The sequence below is a fragment of the Scardinius erythrophthalmus genome (assembly GCF_964197995.2).
Source record: "Scardinius erythrophthalmus genome assembly, chromosome: 25".
NCBI classification, from domain to species: Eukaryota; Metazoa; Chordata; class Actinopteri; order Cypriniformes; family Leuciscidae; genus Scardinius; species Scardinius erythrophthalmus.
In genome coordinates this window covers 13,194,464-13,213,955 of record NC_138245.1, presented here as the reverse complement: position 1 = coordinate 13,213,955, position 19,492 = coordinate 13,194,464, and the positions used below count along the sequence as shown (strand labels likewise).

At 36.9% G+C, this 19,492-nt stretch overlaps 1 protein-coding gene across 1 annotated transcript in view; it reads left to right on the top strand.

Moving 5' to 3' along the window:
• Nucleotides 1-18,597, top strand: part of homer3b (homer scaffold protein 3b) — a 44,372-nt gene extending 25,775 nt beyond the window's left edge. The window contains exons 5-9 of the mRNA XM_081358556.1: nt 7,655-7,791; nt 8,438-8,594; nt 13,764-13,874; nt 17,098-17,178; nt 17,310-18,597. Of these exons, the coding sequence (XP_081214682.1) occupies nt 7,655-7,791; nt 8,438-8,594; nt 13,764-13,874; nt 17,098-17,178; nt 17,310-17,495 (672 nt within the window). The 3' untranslated portion in view covers nt 17,496-18,597. The remainder of the gene's footprint in view (nt 1-7,654; nt 7,792-8,437; nt 8,595-13,763; nt 13,875-17,097; nt 17,179-17,309) is intronic.
• Nucleotides 18,598-19,492: the final 895 nt, after the last annotated feature.

Genomic DNA, 19,492 nt, shown 5'->3' with positions numbered 1-19,492 from the left:
GGGGTGCTGCATTAGGACCAGGGGTGATGGGGTGAAAAATGGAAGAGTATAAATAAGTCAAACAGATAGATGTGCTCTTTGATCACTGAATCTATATGTGTGTGTCTGCTTCTAAAAGCTTTCTGGCCAAATCCAGTATTCTGTTTATATAATGGCTCATACATTATTAAATTCATACTGTTCATACTCATACTGTTTTGAATCTTTTGCAATAAAGTGTGTGTCCTTGCCCGTGCAAAACTTGGCATACTTATGTTTTTGTTCAAACTGTTAAGGATGAGTGTTAGTAATAGTAAGGGTTCCCTTAGCAAGCATCACCTACATTCAGCCCTCTTGCTAAATCATATGTTAATCAATTAAATGCTTCTATCTTCTTTCTCTCCATGTCTCTTCTGTGGTGATGGGATTGTCTCTCTCAGCTGTCACAGGTAAGCTGCCAAACTACCATCTGCATCTGTTTCCACATACAATGACACACCTGTGTCCCCTGTGCAGCTGACACACCACTGCACATTCATTCCGCTCTTGTGGCAGAGGTCCTCAAACCCCTCAGGAAGCCCTGGTTATGAAACCCTGCCATGCTAGATGACATATGGTGCATTCAAGTCATGTTGGAAAGATCGTATTTATGAGTTGAACGCACATGAACGCCAAAATGTCATTAATATGAGTGGGAAGCTTGGGATTTTCTTTAAGCCCCGATGTTTACGAGTTGAGGGCGTGTCAGTGAGAAACATGAGAATAGCATTGTAATATAACAATATAATATGTAATGATGAAGTTATCTTAGTTTTTTTAAATTAATTAAAAACAGAAAAAAGCAAAACAGACGTGATGCATATTCTTTGATTTTTATTTTCTAGAATTAGAGTTAAAAACATTGCTGCATTTTTGTGTAGTTAATTAAGAGAAGGTACACCGCCATCTTACTCTGACGAAAGTGACTAGAACGCACCTGACTTCATAAACACGACTTCCCACCTCGTAAATACAAACTTCCCAGGAGGCACCAATATTCCTGTTTTTTTCTCAATCTGTATAGAAGTCATTTTTCAAAATCTCTTAACATCAAAATTGGAGTTGTGTGGCTCTCTTTTTCCAGAGAAAAAAATGATCATAATGACATCATCTTGAATTCAGGGGTGTGTCCAAATTTGTGTCCAATCAAACGTGTCTAGAATAATATAGTCCCCTCCCACTCAGTGTTGTTTTTGTTTTTGCTAATTGAAGTAAAGCTAAAATAAAATGTAAATTGGGAAAAACTTGAACTTAAAAAACTTTAAAATATTTCTTTAGTAACTAACTTATAATAAGCTGAAGTACTAAAAGTACTAAAACTAAAACTGAGACAAAATCAATTTAAAGCTAAATTTAAATATTTTAAAAAGCAAAACAAACAAAAAATAAAACAAAACGAAAAATAAAATAAAATGAAAAGTCCTACACATTCCTGCCCCAACGTCTTGTTTTAAAAGGAGGGATATTTAGGGGAAGATGGTGGTAGTTTAATTTGAGCTATTTCTTATAGTGTTGCTAAAGTTCAGTGTCATTTTATTTGGTTTGTGAAGCAAAAAAAATAAACATAAAACATTGGCTCATGCCTCATGATAAGGGGAATATGCTGTAAATATGTGATCCCTCATTAAAAACGTAGAAATGTGCAAGATACATTATTGAAGGAACTGAGCACCTGAGCACTATGTAGTGGAGTTGTCATCTCTGAATCCTCTTGCTCTTCCTTTAAATATATTAAACACACAGAGAGCTCCATCTCAAGCTCCCTACGCCTGCCATGAACCGCTATAGAGAAGGCAAACAAGTCATCGGCCTGAGTGGTCGGATTAGAAATAGAACATCTTCCTTTGGGGAATGCATCTGAGATTGCTGAATTATAGAAGCTTTTCTGAGAGCGAGCATGCATTGCTCCACAGAAACACTGTACATGTTTGAAAAACCAAGGCTGTGCTTGCTGTTATACAGTGTAGGCAAAATAGCCAAGTTAAAAACCGATGTCCTTTCAAATTTTAATCAAAGATCAACGGCATATGTTGCCTCATGCCCGGTTTAGTCACATGTGCAGACTCTTTTAGAGTTTTTTTTTTTTTTTTGCATCAAACAAATAGACTAAGAATGTGTTGTTTAAAGAAGTTCTTTTATGAGTTATCTAACTTACCATAGGATTGAAAATGTGAGCTCACTGGGACTGTCGTTCATTTTAAATGTGGACATTCCCTGTAAAGCACCAAATCAATGGCGGCATTTAAAGGTGCATTGCGCAACATTTCATGTTAAAAATACCCGTTTTTCTAACCCATACATGCTTAAACAATTGCCTGATGGTCTGAATGAGCCCTTCTCTGATCACTGCGATTGCACAAGCAAAAGCCGCACGCGCGCACATTACTTTTGCGCACAGAATTTCTCTGCTCGCGCGAGCAGGATTGTAACCCGTGAGGAGAAAACTGTGCTTTGAGCGTGCGCAGAATCTCATGTACATCTCATCCCATCATCCATCTCTGCTGCTCGCGAAACTTTTACCTGCTCGCTCGCTTGCGGTTAATCTTTTTGGCAGTAGGTGGGCGGATCCAGTCGGCATCATTTCACTACACATAATTGGTTACAGTTCCTGTCCTCTGTGATTGGCTGTACCATTTCGCTGTGTGCCAACCGCCAATAAAATCCCATGAAGAGAGATTAAAGGCTCTTCCCTTGTTGATATTTCTGTATTAGCCTATACATTCTTTATTCTAATATTCTGAGATATAGAGTTTTGATTTCCATGAGCTGTAATCATTGGCAGAACTATTCAGATAATTTACTTAAGTAAAAGTAATATCACACTGTAAAATTAAAAAACATGAATGCAAGTATTGAGTATGAAGTAGAAATAGATGTGTAAAAACTCTTTGTACAGTAAAATGTTCCCTGTCAGTCACTAGTCAAGTTGTGTAATGTGAAACCATTATATCTGATGATTCTGGTTTAAGAAGACTGCTGCATTGATGTGTATGTTGCATTTTACTGCTGTAGATGTTTGAGCTCATACTGTTGGGTAGTTTAATCTACAGCAATGCATCATATTGAAAAAGATCTTGTTCTTAATATCACTGTCCTTTGAGAACCATGTATCTCTACAAAGCCAACTTTTCATGAGCTTGGGGAACATGTTGTTTATCTGAGAGTGCGTAATTTTTTTTTAAGTAGGAGTAAGAATTTTCTCAAACCATAAAGGGAACACTTCATCCTTCAGTCACAAACATTCAAAATCAACATCTGAAGACATGTTGTGTATACATGATTATTATAAGATGCAGTGGAGTGTATTGATATAATTGCATAAAAGGGAAAAGATCTTTTTCAATATGATGCATTGCTGTAGATTAAACTACCCAACAGTATGAGCTGTTTGAATTGTTTGAATTCAGCCATTACAGCCTTTCTTCTGGCATAATGCTTGGCCATCGACAGCTATGTAAATCCCACTATACATGAATAATCCTTAAGTCTTGTTAGAAAACAAACAATAAAAAACTATTATTGGAACTTTTAAATGCGAATTATTTTTAAAAAATGATTGTATGGAATAGAAAGCTCCTGCAGCAGGTGCATTAGCACAACAGGTAGCCTCAAGCTACATGACACAATTTAATTTATTAATATCACACTTTTATTTAAAGCTCATTTTAAAACACCATCGAGTATTTGTATCATATTACGGTCGCGGTTTAAAATTGTTTCAAGTCATAAAAAGATTTTGAAATATGTTATATTTAGCATTTTAGATGAAGCTATGGGCTATCATTACCTAGCATATGCATTCTGTAAACATTCTTTATTCATATGAAAACCCCAAATCGCACGAAAATCACCCACAAAACACAAATACTTCGTATCGTGCATTTATTAGCTACTTGTTTCAGGTGAAGAGATGTCACTTTTGCTTTGTTATCACGGATGTCTAGAATGAGGAAGTGTAAACATACGCGTCTTACAGAAGAGGTCACGTTGAATCACGTGAAGATGATTGACAGCTGGTACAGCGAATAATAAATGTCTGAGGTCAAATCTGACGCAAATCAGGAAGAGGAGAAACACATCTTGCTCTGTGCGCTGTTTGAGCTCTTCAGATCGCATAATTCAGTGGAAAATGAATAGAATTTTTATTCTGTATGACCAAAATATTTTACTAACATGTGATAATTAATAATTTTTCTCCAAATATGCACACTATTGGACTAATAACCCTGGTGGATGCTGTTTATTATATGTATTTGACCACAAATAAACCGGAGAAGACGAGAATGAATGTTTTGTGAGTGATAATTTCTATTCAAAATAACGATCGTTACAGATGAATTATTTTGCACTCCTGGCATAAATAAAGAAATTAATGTCACTGCAAACCACTTAAATCATAAACAGTGGTCAAATATCGAAGCTGGAGTCTTAAACCTTCCTTATGATGCTGAGTTTGTCCAGATCAAGTAAGAGTGTGATGATTTGACGAGTAATGAATTCTGAACAACAAAAATCCGGGATCACCAGTGATACATATCTTCAGATGTTGATTTTGAATGTTTGTGACTCAAGGATGAAGTGTTCCCTTTATGGTTTGAGAAAATTCTTACTCCTACTTAAAAAAAAAATTACGCACTCTCAGATAAACAACATGTTCCCCAAGCTCATGAAAAGTTGGCTTTGTAGAGATACATGGTTCTCAAAGGACAGTGATATTAAGAACAAGATCTTTTTCAATATGATGCATTGCTGTAGATTAAACTACCCAACAGTATGAGTTCAAACATCTACAGCAGTAAAATGCAACATACACATCAATGCAGCAGTCTTCTTAAACCAGAATCATCAGATATAATGGTTTCACATTACACAACTTGACTAGTGACTGACAGGGAACATTTTACTGTACAAAGAGTTTTTACACATCTATTTCTACTTCATACTCAATACTTGCATTCATGTTTTTTAATTTTACAGTGTGATATTACTTTTACTTAAGTAAATTATCTGAATAGTTCTGCCAATGATTACAGCTCATGGAAATCAAAACTCTATATCTCAGAATATTAGAATAAAGAATGTATAGGCTAATACAGAAATATCAACAAGGGAAGAGCCTTTAATCTCTCTTCATGGGATTTTATTGGCGGTTGGCACACAGCGAAATGGTACAGCCAATCACAGAGGACAGGAACTGTAACCAATCATGTGTAGTGAAATGATGCCGACTGGATCCGCCCACCTACTGCCAAAAAGATTAACCGCGAGCGAGCGAGCAGGTTAAAGTTTCGCGAGCAGCAGAGATGGATGATGGGATGAGATGTACATGGGATTCTGCGCGCGCTCAAAGCACAGTTTTCTCCTCGCGGGTTACAATCCTGCTCGCGAAATTCTTCTTTCGCTTGTGCACGCGCGGATCTCATTTCCTCTCGCGCGGATCTCATTTCCTCTCGCGCGGATCTCATTTCCCCTCGCGCGGATCTCATTCCCTCTCGCGATTATTGACATTATTATGCCGCCATAGATTCGGGTCGGAATTTGAGACTGGGCGTGACGTCATGAGCGTGCACACCTCTGGTTGCAGTTTCGCTTGTCGCCAGAGGGGGCATAGTTCTGCAAAAACTCAAGGACTTGCGCAATGCACCTTTAAGAGGAGAGATTTCATAAATACTGCATATATCTTGTAAATATACTCATTTATATTGCAAAAAGCTGAGTTTTCAGCATCATTACTCCAGTCTTCTACCCTGGAAATCCAGAGTTCTTGCGAGAGCACAATCTGAATTTGCTCAGCGAGTCGCTCTGGCATTGAGTAATGATGCTCATTAACTATGCCCTTATAGCCGAGCTGCACCAATCACATAGGGTTATCTGATTTAGGCGGGCCAGAGGTGAGATGACGACATCGCTGCGACGTCGATGGCTATGGATGAACACCAGTTGTTTGAAACGGCTTTGGCCGCTACAGTGAACGAGTTAGACTTGGCTTTTTATCTAAAAGAGGAACAGAAGAAGGACGTTTTTGCTGTTTTGCCGACCGGATACGGCAAGAGTCTAATCTACCAGTTAGCTCCGCTGGTAGCTAAGCGTATGGGGCTCTGGATACGTCACCCCGTGTATTGTTGTGATTGGTCATAGTGTTATCCAATTGCGTGCAGTGAGATTTTCAAATGCATGCTTGGTGCCGCCCCTCGAGTTGGGCAATTTTCATGACTCAATGCCAGACCCTTAATCTTTCATATTTGTATTTTGACATTATGAATACAATTGCTGCCCTCAAATGTTAATCTGAACTAAAATAAACCTTTGTTTATAACTACTACAATATTACATTTCATTTTTTCCAAGGAGCTGTTTTGTTTTATATGCTCCTAAGAAGAGTCAATTATAGCTCTAGAATTACTCAAAGTAAAAAAAATCATACTTTATGATGTTAGTTTTAATAAAAAAAAAAAAAAAGAATAAAAAAAAATTAAATCAAGGAAATTTCTCTGGCATTTCTTTCTTTTTGCTGTATCAAAAACGTACCGAACCGAACCGTGACACAAGTCTATTGTATCGAACCGAACCGTGAATTTTGTGAACCGTTACACCCCTAATATATATATATATATATATATATATATATATATATATATATATATATATATATATATATACAGTGCAATGCATAAGTGAATACACCCATGCTAAAGTTGACTAAAAAGAGGAATAAAAAATCATATTTTGGAAATTGAACTTAATGCCTTAATTTAAAAAATTAGGAAAAATCCAACCTTTAAGGACACCAATTTTCTTTGTGAATGAATAATGTATCGTAAATAAATAAATGTTCTTCCTTAAAATACAGGGTGCATAAGTGAGTACACCCCTATGTTAAATTCCCATAGAGGCAGGCAGATTTTTATTTTTAAGTATTTAAAAAAAATAATAATTAGGATACTATGCACCCTGATAAAGTTCCCTTGGCCTTTGGAATTAAAATAGCCCCACATCATCACATAGCATTCACCATACCTAGAGATTGGCATGGGGTACTTTCCATAAGATCATCTCTCAATGCAAATCAAACTAGCTTTTAGGCTAACTGAAATAAAACCATGCCAATCTCTAGGTATGGTGAAGGCTATGTGATGATGTGGGGCTATTTTAATTCCAAAGGCCAAGGGAACTTTATCAGGATGCATAGTATCCTAAAAAAAAAAAAAAAAAAATACTTAAAAATAAAAATCTGCCTGCCTCTATGGGAATTTAACATAGGGGTGTACTCACTTATGCACCATGTATTTTAAGGAAGAACATTTATTTATTTACGATACATTATTCATTCACAAAGAAAATTGGTGTCCTTAAAGGTTGGATTTTTCCTAATTTTTTTAATTAAGGCATTAAGTTAAATTTCCAAAATATGTTTTGGTCATAATAAAAATACTCTTTTTAGTCAACTTTAGCATGGGTGTATTCACTTATGCATAGCACTGTATATATATATATGTATATATATATGTATATATATGTATATGTATATATATATATATATATATATATATATATATATATATATATATATATATATATATATATATATATATATATATATATATTGTTTTTATTGCCTGTCATGTGTCTAATACAGGCGCTGTCGGTGGACCGTCAGTCTCCTCCGTTGCTTGGTGTCAATGGCTCTAGTGAGGACAAGTTGTTTCGCAGCAAGAGTGCTGACATGGAGCAGTGCTTGGAAAAAGAACAGATGAGGAAGATGCTTTCCGAGGGGTAAAGTATACAGATCTGACAAAATCCCTTTTAACCATCAAATCTCACACTTTCTTTTACTCTCACTTGTCTCTGTTTGTATTGTCTAATTCCAGCATTAATTGGGGGTCAAACTTTAAAATTGATGCATTTTGTCATTTAATTTGCCTCATATTTTGTAATGGGGTACAGCAGCTTCACATGTTTGTTTTCCTTGATTTACTGTATAACCACAACCATCTCACTCAGATGCACGTGAATCTAATCAATCCGCCTGATGTACTCTTCCTCCTCAGTAGTTTTCTAGGGTAATTGGCTGTGAGTTTACCATCAAATGTTTTACAGATTCAAGCATGAATCACTTCATCATACAATCACAACACTGAATATGCTGATGGTGAAAACATCCCAAAGCCACAGATTCAGGAACTCAACCTGCAAAAGTTATCTCGCAAAATAAGATGATTCTACTTTAAATCTTTGATAGGGGACATTAGTAATCTTTTAAAATATAAAGGCAACACAAAAGAAATTACATTTCAGAACTCAACCATGCGATGTTTACCATCTGCTGCCATTGGACTGAAATTCTTTGAAATGTGTCTTTGTCTCAGGTTTCAGAAGGAAAGACTTGAGTAACCAAATCCAGATGTTGGTTTGTTCACAGGTCGATATGTGAGAGGAACTCAGAGGCAGAGCTGTTTTCTCTTCGGGACAGTAACGCTAAGCTTGTAGCCGCTCTTCATGAAGCTAACAGCAGCATTGAACATTGGAAAACACAATTAGCCGAGTATCAGGAAGAAACAGATCGCCTCCGAGAGCAGGTGAGGAATGTTAAAGGAACAGTTCACCCAAAAATGAAAGTTTACCGATTATTTACTCGCCCCAAGGCCATCCTAGATGTATCTGACTTTCTTCCCTTGGTTGAAGCAAAATTAAGGTTTCGGAGGAAAACATTTCTGGAGTTTTCTCCATCAAATGCAAGTGAATAGTGCCCAGTGTAGACCATTTTGACAATCCAAAATCCATGTTTAGGCAGCTTAAGGGTGCCAAATAAGGGTCGTCTTTAGCTAAATGATCTGTCGTTTTCAGAAAAAAGTTTGGGATGGATGGACAGGCACCCCCCACGTACTCATAAAGTATCTATCACAACTTCGCTTGTCAACAAATTCACTGAAACTTTGTGTAGCACACTTAAAGGAGAACTCCGGTCAATTTTAAAGGTACCGTATGTAGGATTGTGGCCAAAACTGGTACTGCAATCACTTTAAAAATACTGTAGAGCCGTGTATCCCCTCCCCCTCCCCCCTGACTCGAGGTTGCCAGATAAGCTGCAGGATTCAGCAGAAACGTAGGCTGCTTCAATGAGCTTCCAATGGCAAGTGATGACGAGACGTACACAGTAAGTTTTTTTTTCTGTTAATTGTGTTTATGCTTTATGAGAGATATTTTGATGAGTAATTACTTATTTAAAAAATGTACTAATTGTTGAGGTGCTGGGGCCATAATAGCTGAAGAGATAAGCGTTTTTGATTTGATATTTAATTTGATTTGATTTCTTTATTTTGAACATATAAATACAATTACAATTCAAAAAAAATCTGAGGAAAAAAAAAAGGATAATAGTAAAACAAAACAAAAAAACATATAGACTTAAACAACAAAATAATACTTCCTTATTTTTCAATACGAAAAAAAACCTCGATTTACAAGTGCTAAAGTTTTTGTCATATTATAGGCTAAAAACAGAATAAACATTTGCCACAGAAATTATAACACGGGACAAATTCAATATCACCAATGGCTATCACAGGGTTGTTTTCAGTCCCATCAGAAAATAGTAACTAAATTACATTAGCAATGGTCATACAGGTCAACTTGCAGCATGTGTAACTTAGTCCACGATATACGTGAAGAACGAATGACGAATAATTTTTTCTGAGGTAAAGTTAGGCTTGTCTCAATTACGTTTCAAATTGCCATAATGGGCGTGCTAATGTTTTCATCAGCGTCTCAGCATAATGACAGAGAAACGGGCTCCTATAATGCATTGCAAATGCATACGTCCATGTGAGCTAACGTTACGTTGCTTGAACACGCATAACTTTGTTCGACTGTCATGAATATATGAAATGTCCATTGACATCCAGTACAAGTTAGCCAAGCATAGATGAATCTTACCTGTCTAGGAGAAAATTAGCAACGTTGGCGTCTGTGTTCAAATTCTTCTCCGTTTTCAGCCGCCTCCATCTTTCAAAAGCATCTCCTATACAAATTCTGGTTTTATTTCGGACTTTGTTACAACGAATTTCTGAATTATAACGAGGTCTTTTTGATTTAGTAACGTTAGACATTTTTATCCGACTAGAGTTAGGGTAGGTTAGGTTAGAGCAAAGCTGGCAACCCGGATCCCGAAACACTACTGACTTCGTGATTGGTAGATAGGTGGAGGGAGGCGCTCAGGCCAAAACACAAAATGACAACATCAACATCAGTTGAGGGCTGCAAGTCCACTTTTTAAATGACAATATCTTAGCCATACTACTGTTGTCAGTGATATAAGTATTTGAAATGAACATGATTTCTTAATGTCTAGTGACACATCAGGGCAATTTTATGATTAATTGAAATAGATTTCTTACATACAGCTCCTTTAACATTGAGCTAATTTTTTTGTACATTTGGAGTGCTGTCAATACAGAGAAAAACGACAAAAATCGGTGTTGCCTACTCCGTGTTATCCTCTTTTTAAAATTTTAAATCGATTGTCGAGTTCACGCACGTGATCATAGGTACTAAACCTATGCGCGTGAACTCGACAATCGACTACTGTGGACTTCGACCGAAAACAGGATGTAAATACAGGTATGAGCGCTGGCTGAAATAACATCATTTTTATTAATATCTTTCACATCTACTGCAGTCAGATTCACCCGCGTTCACTCCGAAGATATCACACACGACCTGTGCACTTGTAATGACACATCAAGGATGTTAAGAGGCTAAAAGCAGGTTTAAAACTTGCCCCATTGAAGTCAACAGGGTGCAAATTTTAAAAAGAGGATAACACGGTGTAGGCAACACTGATTTTTGTCGTTGTTCTCTGTACTGACAGCACTCCAAATGTACAAAAAAATTAGCTCAATGTTAAAATTGACCGGAGTTCTAAGGGGTGTTCACACAAAACATGTGTTTCCATTCCACTGCACACACTGCACTTCCATTATTTTTCAATGTCAACGCGCTAGACGGACGTGTATGTCCGTTATGCTCGTGTCTCACGTCTTTAGCAGTGTCTTGCGAATGTGACCAAAAACTTATTTCATGATATCAATATATATCATATAGTTATTTTATTTTTGTTATATTAAAAAAATAAGAAGCAAACTACAAAAAAATAGGACAAATACAATAGAGATACAAATGAAATAAAGTATGTTTTTCAGGTACACTAGGATTATTTAACATGTATGCATTTACTTAACATCTTTTGTTGTTTGATTAACATTGACACAGACAGGTATTTTAGGCTGCTGTCACTCAAGACCGAATGCTTGGATCCAAACTGACACGCATCCGGTTTTCACCAAGCTGTTTACGTTCACTTAAGCCATAACCGACTGTATTTACATGAGGTACTCTACATGATGGGCATTTTGACAACTGTGTCTGTATTTGACCATTCAGGCGCAAAGAGAACTGAATTCAGGATTGTGCGCTGTCTGAAAGAGCGCTTCTGGTGTGTGTCATTCAGTGCGATACTACATTAAGTTCTTTTTTTCACAACTTAATGCGCATAAAAATTTGATAAACTCTTTGAAGATCCTGGTTAAATGTACGCATATGCTTCTTTGTCATCTTTTGCGTCAGACTTGATCTCCATGTCCTCTAATATCCAACCTTCAATAACTGCAAGTTAATTGATAACAAATTGTGATTGGATGGTAGTTTTGTTCTCCTAAACATACTATGATGAGATTGGCTACCTTTGATTAGGCTGTTCTCTTGTGACAGAAGACTACTACTCGCTTTTATGATCACCTAGCAAAGACGTTTTAGGAAAGAAGAAATACGGGACAAAACATAATTTTTTCATAATGAGTAGGGACACTAAAAATAGAGCTAAAATACGAGACTGTCCTGGGGAAAATGGGACGTCTGGTCACTCTATTTAGACCCAAAAATGAATGGTCTGTCATCATTTTCTCAACCTCATGTCATCCAAACCTGTATGACTTATTTCGTATGCAGAACTCAAGAAGAAATTGTTTTTTAAAGTCAGTGGGGTTCAATGATTTTTGGACCCCATTGACTTTTATAGTGCTGGACATTTTTTTAAATATCTTTTGTTCTGTTCCACAGAAGAATGTCATACAGGTTTGGAACGACATTGGTTGTTAAATTAAATGTTCATAAGAGTTTTTGGAGATACAAGAAGAGGTTCCAGATTCCAGTTTTTCCCACACTGCTGCTTTTTGAGGACCACATAAGGATAACGTCCACATTTAAACATTCTCATGTGCAAACAATTTGTTTTAGCAGTTGCTCAAGCAAACTGAATATTTTCCCTCAGGCAGTCTTTGGCAGTGTTTTTACATAATCATACATAAATGATTCCACAACACTTTGAAGGTCTACTGAAGCAAACATCAACCAGATGACGTATATAGTTCAGGTCTTCGGAGAGCGTGCGGAGGGATATTTTTAGGAAAAGACAATACGCCTTCATTGCCCGGAACAGAGGGAAGACAAATGACCATGGGGAAAATGAGACCGCTAAGTTTCTCCCTAACACAAACAGAAAAAAAATGGCTCTTGAAGTGTGACAGTGCTAAAAGCTCCAGTGCAGTGATGGCCTGCTTTACTTTCCCTCAGGGGTGAGCATGGGTTCAGTGTTTCCTGTGAATTATAACGACCTCTGAAGAAAAGACGCTCAGTCACAGAAACCATGGCTGTGTGGAAAGTTAAGTGTGGTAGTGACTCCTGGAGAGGGTAGTGTATTTTTCAGTGGGATCAAAAAACCTGAGAACACATTAAAAGGGTAGTTCACCCAAAAATCATTTCGTCATTTTTACTCGCCCTCAAGTTGTTCCAAACCTGAATGAATTTTTCTTCTTCTGAACACAAAATAATTATTTAGAAGAATATGGGTAACCAAACAGTTGATGAACTCCATTGACTTTCATAGTATGTATTGTACTTTTAATATTACTTTTAAATTGTTTAGATGTACATATTTAGATATACGTTTAGCATGTGCATGTTTATAATGCATCAGCCAGTTTGTTATTAAAGGAAATAAATAGAAACATTTGCTAATTTAGTTATAGAAAAAAAAGTAAAATTATAAGTTGGCCCCCTACCTGGGGTAAGAAGCCTCCCTGGATAAACTTTTACCCCAATGGTCTAATTTTATCTTTTTACTTCAAAATAAAAAAACTGTAACTTTTACACCACAAATCTAAAAACATGAATGTGTCCACACATCCCTCATTAACAAATAGACACAAAAAATGTCATAGATCACTATTGTCCAGAGACAAAAAATTAGACCAATTCACCTCAAAACTGTTTCGACTGACTAAATCTCACAAATGTTGATATTCAGATGAAATGACAAAATTAAAAATAGCGTAGCCATTCATCAAAAGTTCTGAGATGAGATTTTGTGTCATCTATGGTCAAGAGAAACAATTAAGGTGGGGTGGGTCATCTTTCTCCATCTTACCCTAAATTATGCATAATTACATGTTGTTAACTAATATTACTCAGTAACAGGGATATCTTAAAATGGATTATAAGCACGTTTTTCGAAAAAAAACAACATGAATAAAAAGAGAACATTTCTAAGAACTTTGCGCATGTGTTTTAAACTAGATTTTTATTGTACAACATGGCACGTTCTGAGATTTTTTCAGTCGGGGACCGATTGTTCAACCGGAGTTTGATGGGAGAATTTGAAATAGATGTGGTCTGTTGGTTTCATATTTCAGGTTGCAGAGCTGGAGGCTCAGAGCAGGGTTTCTGCTTCCAGTGAGAGTGGGAATGAGGAGCTTGCACAGTCTGTGGCAGAGATGGAGGCCCTTATCAAATCTAAAGATGAGGTAAAGATTATGTAATAACAGTGAACTGACACAGCAAGAAACTCCAGTCGTGTCCCAAATGATGCACTATACACTATGAACTTATACTATGTACTCAACCATGTAGTGCATGAATTTGATACGGTTTCGTCATTCAACATTAAAGTCTGATAGCCCCTCCCCCTGTAAGGAAAGGAAATGTAAGGAATGTAAGGAAAGCTGCGACAGTTGAGAGCATGAATTGTCCAACATTCCACCATGTCTACACTGGACGCTTATGACTTTATGCGACACACCAGGAATAGATTGATCCCATTATATTCAATAGCGCTGTCACAGCCACTCCAACATCTGTTTAAAATAAAATTATTTATTATAAAACTGCACTGCCTGGCCAAAAATTCTCTGTTTGGATGTAAATAGGCAAATGCTAAAGAGTCTATGATTGGATCATTATTGTAGTAATTATTGTTCTATTTTCTAGCATGTTTGGCAACAGTTCTTCTAACTAATTGATGGAGTGTGAAGCTTTTCATTTCTTAAACAACCATGTAGGAAAACACATCATGGCCATATTCCAGGATGACAATGTCAAGATTCATCAGGCTCAAATTATGAAAGAATGGTAATGAGGGAGCATGAAGAATTGTTTTCACACATGAATTGTCACCTCTGAGTCATTTAAAGTCTTTGGGATGTGCTGGTGGAGACTTCACAGAGTGCTTGACCCTCTTGCATTGTCAATACAAGATCTTTACCAAAAATGTACGCACCTCTTGATGGAAATAACATCACAACACTTATTTCCATCAAGAAGCGCATACATATTTTTTCATATTTTTCCAAGGGCTTTCGTAATGTTAATAAATCTTTAATACATTACCGGTCATCCATGAATATGATTTCCCGTATTCTCCACCGGCTGTAGAGGTGAAGACAACAACTCGCATGATTCCGCGAAATCAAGGCGTCATCAAGCTACGCCTTTGTTTTGAATAAGTGACCTCTAGTGGCGAAAAATTACATAGTGTGCAAAAGCTTCACAATCCATCAATTAAGGTTAGTAGAACTGTTGCCAAACATATACTGTAACATGATAGAAACATAATAATCACTACAATATGATCCAAACATATACTTTTAAGCATTTGCCTATTTAAATCCAAACAGTGACACTTTTTGGCCTTGCAGTGAATGTGTAGGTTATAGAGCTGGTAAGTCCCGCCCATCCGTAAAACCTCTAAAGTGGACCTCTAGGTTGAAAAATCGTCAATGCAAGTGAATGGGAGAAAATAATTATTTTCTGGTCCAGTTTGAATTGTGCCATGAATGTGAACATATATTGTCTGTGAATTTTTTTAATAATTTTTCATGTTACGAGTTTGACTGTATATGGTATGATTCTTCGGCTAGCAGTTGTGGAAAAGACATAACGAGAAAGACTACATGTCGCATATGTGACGTCACCCCATAAAGTTGACTTACCCGTGGTTTTCGCCAACCTCAACGATTTTGTCCTCTCCCTGAAAGAAGGCGGTGAAGTGCACCAAAGACACAGCCATGTTTAGCGGGATCCGTGAGCTAGTGTCCGTGTGCGAGTGGTGGTGACGTTTCAAACGTGTCGAAAGCAGCGAAGAGTTGTAGTCCACAAAGTGCTCTCACACAAAGTCTAACCGTATCAAACTTCTACCCGCTAAATTGTAGCATTCCCTACACGAAAAATTATGTTAAAAATTCACAGACAACATACACTCACCTAAAGGATTATTAGGAACACCTGTTCAATTTCTCATTAATGCAATTATCTAATCAACCAATCACATGGCAGTTGCTTCAATGCATTTAGGGGTGTGGTCCTGGTCAAGACAATCTCCTGAACTCCAAACTGAATGTCAGAATGGGAAAGAAAGGTGATTTAAGCAATTTTGAGCGTGGCATGGTTGTTGGTGCTAGATGGGCCGGTCTGAGTATTTCACAATCTGCTCAGTTACTGGGATTTTCATGCACAACCATTTCTAGGGTTTACAAAGTACGGTGTGAAAAGGGAAAAACATCCAGTATGCGGCAGTCCTGTGGGCGAAAATGCCTTGTTGATGCTAGAGGTCAGAGGAGAATGGGCCGACTGATTCAAGCTGATAGAAGAGCAACTTTGACTGAAATAAACACTCGTTACAACCGAGGTATGCAGCAAAGCATTTGTGAAGCCACAACACGCACAACCTTGAGGCGGATGGGCTACAACAGCAGAAGACCCCACGGGGTACCACTCATCTCCACTACAAATAGGAAAAAGAGACTACAGTTTGCACAAGCTCACCAAAATTGGACAGTTGAAGACTGGAAAAATGTTGCCTGGTCTGATGAGTCTCGAATTCTGTTGAGACATTCAGATGGTAGAGTCAGAATTTGGCGTAAACAGAATGAGAACATGGATCCATCATGCCTTGTCACCACTGTGCAGGCTGGTGGTGGTGGTGTAATGGTGTGGGGGATGTTTTCTTGGCACACTTTAGGCCCCTTAGTGCCAATTGGGCATCGTTTAAATGCCAAGGCCTACCTGAGCATTGTTTCTGACCATGTCCATCCCTTTATGACCACCATGTACCCCTCCTCTGATGGCTACTTCCAGCAGGATAATGCACCATGTCACAAAGCTCGAATCATTTCAAATTGTTTTCTTGAACATGACAATGAGTTCACTGTACTAAAATGGCCCCCACAGTCACCAGATCTCAACCCAATAGAGCATCTTTGGGATGTGGTGGAACGGGAGCTTCGTGCCCTGGATGTGCATCCCACAAATCTCCATCAACTGCAAGATGCTATCCTATCAATATGGGCCAACATTTCTAAAGAATGCTTTCAGCACCTTGTTGAATCAATGCCACGTAGAATTAAGGCAGTTCTGAAGGCGAAAGGGGGTCAAACACAGTATTAGTATGGTGTTCCTTATAATCCTTTAGGTGAGTGTTCATGACATTCATGGCACAATTCAAACGGGACCAGAAAATAATTATTTTCTCCCATTCACTTGCATTGACGATTTTTCAACCTAGAGGTCCAGTGGGGTTAGCGGAAGGGGCGGGACTTACCAGCTCTATATGTATACAAACAGCCCATGTAAAACATCCCATTTAAATCCGACTAATTTACATTGAAAATAAAGTATAACTCCTTTTTTATTTCACTTGTAAGATAAACGAGTTAGTAAAGAATATTCCTTATTTAAAAATGGTTGTTACAGGAAATAAAGACTCTGCGGGGCAAGAAACCAGATTTTAGTGAGCTGGAGAAAGAAAAGGAAGAGGCCAGTCAAAGGATGCAGGTACATTTCTTTATTAACTTTACTACTAGGTGTGTACAACAGAAGTATTTTCACTAGCTTCGGACTTCACTGTATAAATATGATTATGTTTTAGTGACCCAGGGATGAATGTTTATTTGTCTTGACATTAGGACCTGGAAGTGAAGAACTCCGAGTTGGAGAAACAAGTGCAAACAGCAGAAATCGCTTTAGCTTCATCCCAGGATTCCCAGAACAGGGCACAGAGTGCTGTGCAGAAGGTCATTGAAACTTTAGACGTCAAGATCTACGATTTGAGCGACCTGCGACAGAACCTAGCCAAGCTCCTGGAGGATTGACCACTGCAGTTGGACAAACATTGAATGCAAAACCACCAATATTAGGGTCAAAGAGAACTTCCCAAGCTGCACAACTCGATGGTTCGTCATGGTACTAAAAACTAGAGGTGATAAGTAGCATGACAATAATATATTTGCATTCACATTCCACATTTGCTTCCTGAGAGTTAAAAGCCATCGGTGTAACTTACTTTGTTTCTCGCTCATAGAACGGAGCCTGTTTGATTAAAATAGTCACGAGGAAAACCATAAAGAACTGTCCAAAAGACTAGCTTATTTTAGACCTGTTTTTGGTACTAGATATCAATATAGTTGAAATTGTTGTTGAGATCTGTGATTTGGTTGTGACTAGGTTTCTAAATGAGTAATTAGAGTAAGACTTGGAACAGAACATTCTGTAGATATAAGCTACTGTTCAATGTATTTATCAGTATTATTGTTAGATACATATCTAGAACGGAAGAATGAAAATATCTCAATAATTACGGACACCAGCATGTCTCTGTTAGGACACTTAAGTGATTTAATGGCTTGTTGAACTTACAGTTTCTCTTACATGCCTCATAAAGTTTGCTTAATGCAATTGACAACAAGAGGGGCACATAGCTCTAACAAAACATATTTCTCTTAGTAACAAATGATAACATGAGTGAATAATTAACCATGACTTCCCTATTTCATTAACTAATTTATTCATCATTTTAACTAGTGTGCTGCAGTCTGTTTAAATATGTAGTTAGTTCTAAATCTAATGCATTTCTGCAAGGATCAACAATTCAATTTTCACTGTCTGATTCCATTAGTTCAGAATGGCACTTCTAACGGCAACAACCCTTAAAGAAAAACACTTTAGACTTTTTATAGACCGCTAGTTTTCAGTACGTCAGCGTGCATCTTTATACCAACCTTTATATATGGAGTTTTTCCTCTTTATAAAAACATCTCTTTTGCCTAAACATTCACTTTGACTGTTGATGTTTCATCGCTTGGACATCTTCCCTATAACCTCAAAGACATTTGCACATATACTATTTTTCTATCGTGTGCCTGTTGTTGTTGGTTTTATATGAGTTCACAATAAAAGTATTTGCTTTGTGTGTACACGTCCTTTCATTTTTACTTTTGTTTCCCTACCCCAAACCCTCCCAAGATAGCCTTTATGATAGTTTATGAAGATAACAAAGGAATAAAGTGCTGCACTGATTGCTTCACCATGTGTGTTTTGGGATCAAATTTAATTATGATAGTTATGGTGCATTTTAAAGCAGTGTTGCTTGCTATGTTTTTTTTATTTTTATAAAATGGTATCCAAAGTAGCTTTTTTTTTAAAGAAATGTTGTGCTTCATTGTAGAATGATGCATGATACTCAGCACAATATGATGAAAAATATAAACAGATTATTCTCCTCATGAGACCTCTCCTCAGGCAACATATGAAACTTTAAATGTGTTATTGTATTTATGTTTAGTGAAGCTGATATAATTTGAGTCAGTACTCATCATATGAGCCTTTATATTAATATTAATAATTTGGGGAAATTGTCTAGTAACTCATTATCCTGTTACATGGTGGTCCTAAAAGTATAGCCATATTTAAAAATGTCTGAGTATCATTGCATTATATAACAAAATATTAAAACAAATAGCATTCATACATTTACATTTGATTTAAACTACATTTGATTTCAAATTAATTTAACTTCTACATAAGTTATATATGTGTGTGTATATATATATATATATATATATATATATATATATATATATATATATATATATATATATATGTCTCCATTTCAATTTTTAAACATCACAGGACAATGTTGTAAAACAATTATTGCTTTTTGCTTTTTTTCATCCTCACTTCAGTCATCTGACGGGATCTGGTAAATTGACTTGATCTAGTATTTCTGGCATAAATATTTGATCTGACATTTTATTTTGGTCAGCAGTATATCAACACAATCTAGATACATAAAAGTTGTTACTTGTTATTG